This window comes from Diachasma alloeum, unplaced genomic scaffold (assembly GCF_001412515.2).
Source record: "Diachasma alloeum isolate Michigan unplaced genomic scaffold, Dall2.0 Dall_scaffold_01027, whole genome shotgun sequence".
NCBI classification, from domain to species: Eukaryota; Metazoa; Arthropoda; class Insecta; order Hymenoptera; family Braconidae; genus Diachasma; species Diachasma alloeum.
The window spans coordinates 6,200-14,533 of NW_021681139.1; the positions used below are offsets into that span (position 1 = coordinate 6,200).

The 8,334-nt window shown below is 38.9% G+C and overlaps 1 protein-coding gene across 1 annotated transcript; it reads left to right on the forward strand.

The window, feature by feature from the left end:
- Window positions 1–1,319: 1,319 nt before the first annotated feature.
- On the forward strand, window positions 1,320–2,516 carry LOC107045620 (the record flags this gene model as incomplete). The annotated part of the gene is made up of 2 exons (XM_015267942.1): window positions 1,320–1,436; window positions 1,509–2,516. Coding segments are annotated over 2 exons (657 nt in total), but the record flags the coding sequence as incomplete, so codon positions are not given.
- Between the last annotated feature and the right edge of the window lie 5,818 nt (window positions 2,517–8,334).

Here is an 8,334-nt window from a genome sequence, read left to right on the forward strand (position 1 = left end):
AATGCCGGGATTTTTTTTCACTCTGGATTAATTTTTTAAAGATTCAAATTGATACTTGATTCATTCACATCGTTTCATTTCATCGGAAGATATTTCCGATTGGAGACAATTTTTGATGGTCACTGAAGGAGGCAAACCATTCATCTAAATCTCGCAATAATCTGCGAAAAATCTTATTCATTAATCTATTATTGAATTAATCCCATTATGTGTAGATCGCTGGAGAACAACGAAAACGTTCCAACCGTTTCAAACGAGTTGGAATGTTTTCTCTCTCCTTCTTCTCCATTTTCTTTCTCACTCGACTCATTAATTTTGGTGGAGGACGGGCACGTGACAGCGCGACGGAGACGACAATGAGTGGGAGCGAGCGCGATACATATTCCTTTCTCACTCAGGGGGGGAATAAATATATATAATCGAACATTACTATAGTAAAAAAAAAAACAAAATCTGCACAATTATTCAATAGAATCACTGGAAAACTATAGAGTTTTCCAGCGACAGCGCTGGGATTTTCTATGAATTTTTTTACCTACGTGTCAATGATAAATATGTCGAGAAAAAGGAAAAGACTTTTAGATCATCAGATTGTGCATTCATTATACTATTGATTATAATATGTTCGATTTTACATTCCTGACAATTATTACAAAATGCGAGGAGCTACCGTATTGAGAACCCCTTTCCGGTTATCGACAAATTTATGCTCGGGCCCTATCATACCAACAGTTCCGTACGCTCCATCGTAGTCCATGCGCCACCGCTATGATTTTTTTTGTTGAACACTTTACATTGGCCCTGTTCATCTCCCCTATAATCTCTGCTGTCTGTGTGCAGCCCAATATCCGCCATTCATAGGTGGCGTTTTGATATTTAGCGTTTCCAATACTCTGTCCCCGCTATTGAAGCCGCCGAGCGCGGCGCTAGTAGTTGTCTGATTCCCCGTCCCCTTACCCCTGCACCGCTCACGCCATCAAGTTCGAGTTCAAATAGTAATCAGCTGACGAAGCCAGTAAAATAGTGTATTCTCAACATTCGCAAGTATTTATTATCTGTGCGGTAAAGTTTGCTTTCTACGAGTGCCTCAGTTATATCTGTGTTCTTAAATTGAACGTCTCAGCGTCAAATTAAGACAGTATAAGTAAGTAAAGAAATTGAAATGCTGCAGTGTGAGTGTGAAATCTGAGACAGTCTGCTTTATGTGAAGTATCATGCCTTCGTGTGCAGTTCCAAATTGTAAATCGGGATACAAAAGTAATCCTCAATCGTTTCATTTCTTTACGGTGCCAAAAAATCGAGTAGATGAGTGAAAAAAGGCTATTTGGTGGGAGAAATTAACTGCTGGACGATCCATCTGCGAAAAACACTTTTTACCAGACGAATACGTTTGGCAACGTGAGTTACGTGCTCCAAATGGAACAATTATTGGTGTGGTATGTATATTTACTGTTTTATTTGACTTGTCCTGACTCACTCAGTCGTTAATTATCACACCTTCATTGCAGTCACCTTATACAGTTCCACGATTAAAACCAGGGGTGATTCCTTCGGTATTTCCTTGGCCAAGTGGTAAAACTCCGGTAGACGCGTCCGAGGCAGATTGGAAAGAGTGGAATGCGCCGAAAAAAATTGTCAGTGAATCAGACTCGCAGCGAAATGGAGCTGTAAGTGAAACGGAGTCTTTGGATGAAGGATTGGGACCTGAGAGTCCTACTTCTTCGGCCCCTTCTCTGCCTCGTTCGCCTGCGTCTTCTCCACTGCCACCACTAGAATCAACACCAGCGACAGCTTCACCAACATCACCAGCAGTAACATCTCCTGCTTCAGATAAATCAAACCTTGCGATTGAAGGAAGCGAATCGACAGCGATTTTCCAGGAACAAATTGAAACAGATTTTGACATTTCATCACCGTGGGTGAAGGGAATCACTAAGGACCTAGCGGGAAGAAATGTAATGCATTTTTCTCTCATGAAAATGGCGAAAATTGCAGAGATGGTTACGCCGGTAATAGTACACAAATCAATCGTTGAGATTGGTCACTAGAAAACGTATTTGATCACGACTATACAGAGCCAGAAATTAAGAATTGTATGTTGTACTACATGACTGCTAACTTGACGAACCAAATAATGAATACTGTGACGTGTGTCGTTTGTAAAAAAGCTTTACTTTGTGATGAATTAGCCCCTATCCTCCCCGAAGCAATGTTTTCCGATGAATTGATGAAAGGTCCTCTAACTCATCCAAACCAACGAATGCACAAGTTTGTTACGTATTTAGAGGAAAGACTTATGTTTCACGGCGCTTCTGCTACTATCTTTGACGATATTCTTGATGATGTGTACAAATATCCTCACCTCTCTTTTCCTTGTCAAATTCATGCGACTGACATTTTGTACAATTTAATTCGAACCTTTGTTGTGAAACGCATGCAAGATTTTTGTAATAATTTCAATCTGGAGCAAAAAAAAATTGACCAACAGAAAAGAAAAATGTCGAAGTTCGCTAAAACGTAACCTGTATAATATGCAAATAAAGAAAAAAATGTAAATTGTTTATCTACATTCCAATTTTTTTATAAATATATTATTTTTCCGAATCATTGTCCGATCGAATTTATTTACTTCCTATGTCACAATTCAATACCGTCGTATTTCTTTGGATTGTCGCAATTAAATGTACTTGTGTGCTGCACGCGTTTGAATAAGCTATATAGCGCGCGTTTCGGTGAGAGCAGGGAACTACTAGCGCCGCACCGCGGGCGGCTTCAATAGCGGGGACACGAGTTTGGTTAAGTAGCAGGGGGCTGCCCTCATCTCCTTTAGTCTCCCACCACTGGCAGTTTTTTGCTGGAGGGAACGTTATGAAATTAATATTTTAAGTCAAAATAATTAGCCCCGTATAAAATTACATGTACAATGCGAAGAAAATTAAAAAAATGCAAATATATTCTTGGCTTTTCATGTACTATTTCTTTAATAGTCAATGGCCCGCTCACTCTTTCATTAATGGGGTGATTTTTATCTTATAATAGGTGAATTCTTTCTTTTTTTACTGGAAATAATTACCAAGATTGAGAGTGAAATCACTGCTCAATATAATAGCATTGAAAATAAAATGAAAATGCATTTTTGTCCAATGTTGAACAATATTTATTTTTCGCGCGAAAATATCTCGCGAATGTTGTTTGTTTATGTCTGTTCCAAAACGTATTCCAATAGATCTGAACAGTCTGCGCGAGTTGATTCATGTAAAATGATTAAATCGTGTGCAATTATGAATTGCAAAGCATCTTCTAAGGATAATTATCGTTTTTTCTCCCTTCCCAGTGTGAAAAAAATTGAGAAGCGACGACAATGGCTGGAAAAAAGCGGTGATTTGCTATCGAGTGATCAAGTGTCAAAGATGGGTTGTTATTTGTGTGAGGTGCGTAAGTGAATAGTTGGGACTTTTTTTTTCTTTTGTGGATCTTGAAACCCCTTGTACCTCATTTATTTCACCCCTCGTGACCATTATGACCCTCGTATCTTTTTCAAAACTTGTTCATAGAAGAAAACTTTAAATAACATAGTTCAAACTGGGATCCTCATTATCGTAATCCCATCCCTCCAAATTCTTCCCCATTAAGCTTCACTGAAGAGAAGAGGAATAATTAATAAAATGGACTTCTGATGTTAATTATTCTTCCTTCTAATTAGTATTTCAATCGTCTAGTCGACATGACTCTCAGTCAATCTTTATCGCTCGATCCCATAGAACTATTTGGTGAGAATCATATAGTTTTCATCTCAACATTTTTTAATCCTGTTCCTCTCGATTGAACACAAAATTTTATTTTCATCACGCTGTATCGGAGAAGTAACTTTCCGACACATTGTGATGAAAAATTTTGTTCGTAACTCGTGAAAAAAGTGGTTTTTGGCTCGTGAAATTATATCACTCACCTTCGGCTCGTGTTATAAACCTCCCACTCGCCAAAAACCACTTTTTTGCACTCGTTACGAAATATACTATTTCTCTCATGAGAAAAAAAAAAAAAAATTTGACGGGGATTTGAACTCGCGACGCAAGTAAATTCTGCGTGCGGTGGGAGATCTAATCCGCGTGAGGGGAAGGGACGCAACAGCGCCGCACGCGGCTTCCGTTGGAACTTGTCCCCTGTTTCGGTGTCGGTGACAGAGATAATAGGGGAGATTGCTCAGGCTTATGGGAACTGTTCGATCAGTTTCATAGCGGTGACGCGCATGAACTAATCGAGAGGCCGTCTCTGTGGGTAAAGAAATGTTCATCTATTACCATGGAAACAGTCGATAATAGGGATGCGTTCCCAATCTTAAATCCAACATGAAACCTCCTTTGCATTCACTCATCCGCTTGATTATCCCATTTTCGTTCATACAACTTCTTATTGTCTTAATTTGTAAATTAGTTGATCATAAAGGAGAGGGAGAGAAGGAATTATGAAGTCTTGAGCGAAAGAGGATCATTTATTTGAATTTCTATACAACTAGATCTTTAATAAAAAAAAAAATACGAGCAATTCATCTTATTCACATTTATTACATATTTTGTCAGTGATACAAAGGTAATGAATGAATTTCAAATTATTTTGATGAGAAATATATTCAATATTTGTGAGAGATTATATCTCAACAAATCTCATACACATAATGGGATTAAATCAATAATAATAGATTAACGAATGAGACTTTTCGCAGATTATTGCGAGATTTAAATGAATGGTTTGCATTCTTCAGTGACCATAAAAAATTGTCTCCAATCGACAATATCTCCCGATGGAATGGAACGATGTGAATGAATCAATTGATACTTAAGTATCAATTTGAATCTTTAAAAAATTAATCGAGAGTGAAAAAAAATCAGGGAATTTAACTCTGCCATTATGGAGTTTTTGACGAGTGAAGTTTATTCACTGTCCTCTGACATTTCTCTATTGTCTGTATTTACCGAGAAAAAAAAACGTTGTTCCTAGGAATCGATGTGTCTTTTTTAGGCAGCTGCATTTCTGAAATGCAATGAGCAAGCAATGTTAAAATTAAGTCATTTTGTAAAAAATTTCTAGTGACATGATCCTGAAAATCAAAGGAATGTCTTGAAATCAGGAATGATGTCTGTAAGTTTCAGTAATATTTTCGCAGAAATTCCGGGAACTTATTGGGAATTTTTATAGCGTTGCCGTAATACGGAAATTTCAAGGAATTTCGTCATTGCAAATTAAAAATTTCTATAAATTTCAGTCCAATTATATGTGTACGTCCACGTGAAAAGGGCCCACTTTGTCGCATCTAATTTCCGAGATATTCACGTTTTTCTCTCCTCTCCATTTATCCCAAAGTTAAATTGATTTTTTGATCTTCTATACGGACGTCACACGGAGAAAAATAAATCGGTAAAAGTCTTGTGATCGCAAGGAGTTTCCCGAAGATCCCCATTTTTCATGCACGAAGAACAATGAAGCTTTTTGGAATCTTCGGGAAATTCTATTCTATCCTACTCAAGTAGGAGCGGAGGAATGAATTTTCAAAAGTGCGGACTAACCGGAGGGGCTCCTCCGATAGGGAAATTCATTTCTCCCCCCCCCAATTACGATGAAAGAATGAAAGCAATATCTATCGATGGAGAATTATATTCTCAATAAATTACAGCGGTTTCATTGCTTAATCTTTATTAGGAGAGGAGGAATGAATTTTCAAAGCGTGCAGTAACTCCGGACAAGTTCTTCTCATTCAAAAATCAATTTCTCGCCTCCCTAATTGAGATGAAGGAATGAAACCAAAGCTTACCGATTGAGAATTATATTTTTATTAAATGACATCGGTGTCATTTCTTAATCTCAGATAGGAACGGAGGAATAAATTTTCAAAAGCGCGGAGAAACCTCGAACGGTGAGCCCGGAGGGGCTCCCCCGATTGGAAAATTCATTTCTCCCCCCCCCCCTAATTGAGAGAAGGGAATGAAACCGACGCCGATCGATCGAGAATTAAATTCTCAATGAATGACAGCGGTTTTATTCCTTAATCTCACGTAGGAGCGGAGGAATGAATTTTCAAAAGCGCAGAGTAACCCCGAACGGCTCTTCGGAGGGCCTCCCCCAATTGGAAAAGTCATTTCTCCCCCCCTAATTACGATGAAAGAATGAAAGCAATATCGATCGATGGAGAATTATGTTCTAAATAAATGACAGCGGTTTCATTGCTTAATTTCTATTAGGAGAGGAGGAATGAATTTTAAAATCGTGCAGTAACTCCGGACAAGTTCTTCTCATTCAAAAATTAATTTCTCCCCTCCCTAATTGAGATGTAGAAATGAAACCAAAGCCTACCGATCGACCATTGTATTTTTAATAAATGACATCGGTTTCATTTCTTAATCTCCGTTAGGAGCGGAGGAATGAATTTTCAAAAGCGCGGAGAAACCCCGAACGGCTCTCCGACGTCGAGTGAGCTCGGAGGGACTCCCCCGATTGGAAAATTCATTTCTCCCACCCTAATTGAGATGAAGGATTGAAGCCGATGCCGATCGATCGAGAATTAAATTCTCAATAAATGACAACGGTTTCATTCCTTAATCTCAAGTAGGAGCGGAGGAATGAATTTTCGAATGCGCGGAGAAATCCCGAATGGCTCTCCGGCGTCGAGTGAGTCCGGAGGGATTCCCCTGATTGGAAGATTCATTTCTCCCCCCCCCCCTAATTGCGGAGAGGGAACGGAAGCAACATCTATCGATCGAGAATAATATTCTCAATAAATGACAGTGGTTTCATTTCTTAATCTCTATTAGGAGAGGAGGAATGAATTTTCAAAGCGCGCAGTAACTCCGAACAAGTTCTTCTCATTCAAAAATTAATTTCTCCCCTCCCTAATTGAGATGAAGTAATGAAACCAAAGCTTACCGATTGAGAATTATATTTTTAATAAATGACATCGGTGTCATTTCTTAATCTCAGTTAGGAACGGAGGAATGAATGTTCAAAAGCGCGGAGAAACCCCGAACGGCTTTCCGACGTCGAGTGAGCCCGGAGGGGCTTTCCCGATTAGAAAATTCATTTCTCCCCCCCTAATGAAGATGAAGGAATGAAACCGATGCCGATCGATAGAGAATTAAATTCTCAATAAATGACGGCGGTTTCATTCCTTAATCTCAAGTAGGAGCGGAGGAATGAATTTTCAAATGCGCGGAGAAATCCCGAACGGATCTCCGACTAGTCCAATGAACGTCGGTCTAACATACGAATGTTTGCGATACAGGCTCCATTTTTTATGGAATTTGTGATTTGGGCGTATGAAACTAATGGCGGATATTTAAGGTTCCCCAAGTTTGTGCGGGGGTTGAAAAAGCCAAAAAACTACCCCTGAAAACAGTTTTTTCGAAATAACTCGTGAATAACGCGCTGTGCGTCCAAAAACGTACTACACAAAGTTGTAGAGATCAAAATTCTACACAAAAAATGTTGAGGGCACTTTACCCCTATTCGCAACCGTTCATCCCCCAGAGCCGCGTGAAGATCAGATGGGAAAAAAAAATGTTTTCCATTAAAAAAATTGAAGTTGATGAATTTTTTTTTTTTTATTTCGGAATATCAGTGTTTTTTTTTCAATAGCTTGTTTATTTATTCAGAGCGAATCTAATATATGTTGCTATTTATATCTTGACATTGAATCAATGAATTTCTTTTGTTTTTTCATATTTTTTATTAGAAAATTTACCACAAATTTTGTCTTGATCGTACCCGCGAATCTCCTATGGATTCAAAGTTGAACGCAATTTTCTAGCTCCAATCCCTAAATCCGGCGCCGTGAATGAGAACCTTTTGTGCGAGAGAGAAGTCTCCGTCTCACCCCCACTCCCTACAGTATTGTTCAGACTATTTGCGCATGCGCGCACGGGCCTGTGGATCGTCACGGACTGGATGCGAGAAAAAGAATCATTTGAGGTTTTTCGTCAGCCGTTCGCTCTCTCTCCCAATCACTCTCTCTCTCTCTCTCGGATGAAAAAAAGGCTGTTTGACGGAGAACTAAATTACCTATCAATTAACCCTCTTTCATCCCTTAATCTCTGTAATAAATGGAAGAAACTGTCATGAAAATCACAACGCAGTAAGAAAAATAATTGTCTCGCGGCGCACAGTGACTCCCGGTAATTAAAAATTCACCTCTCCCCTCCTAATTGAGATTAAGGGATGAAAAAAAGGCAGTTCGACGGAGAATTAAATTCCTCACCAATAAACCCTCTTTCATCCCTTAATCTCTGTAACAAAGAAATATAAACTGCCATGAAACTCAGGGGCCAGTAAGAAAAATAATACCTT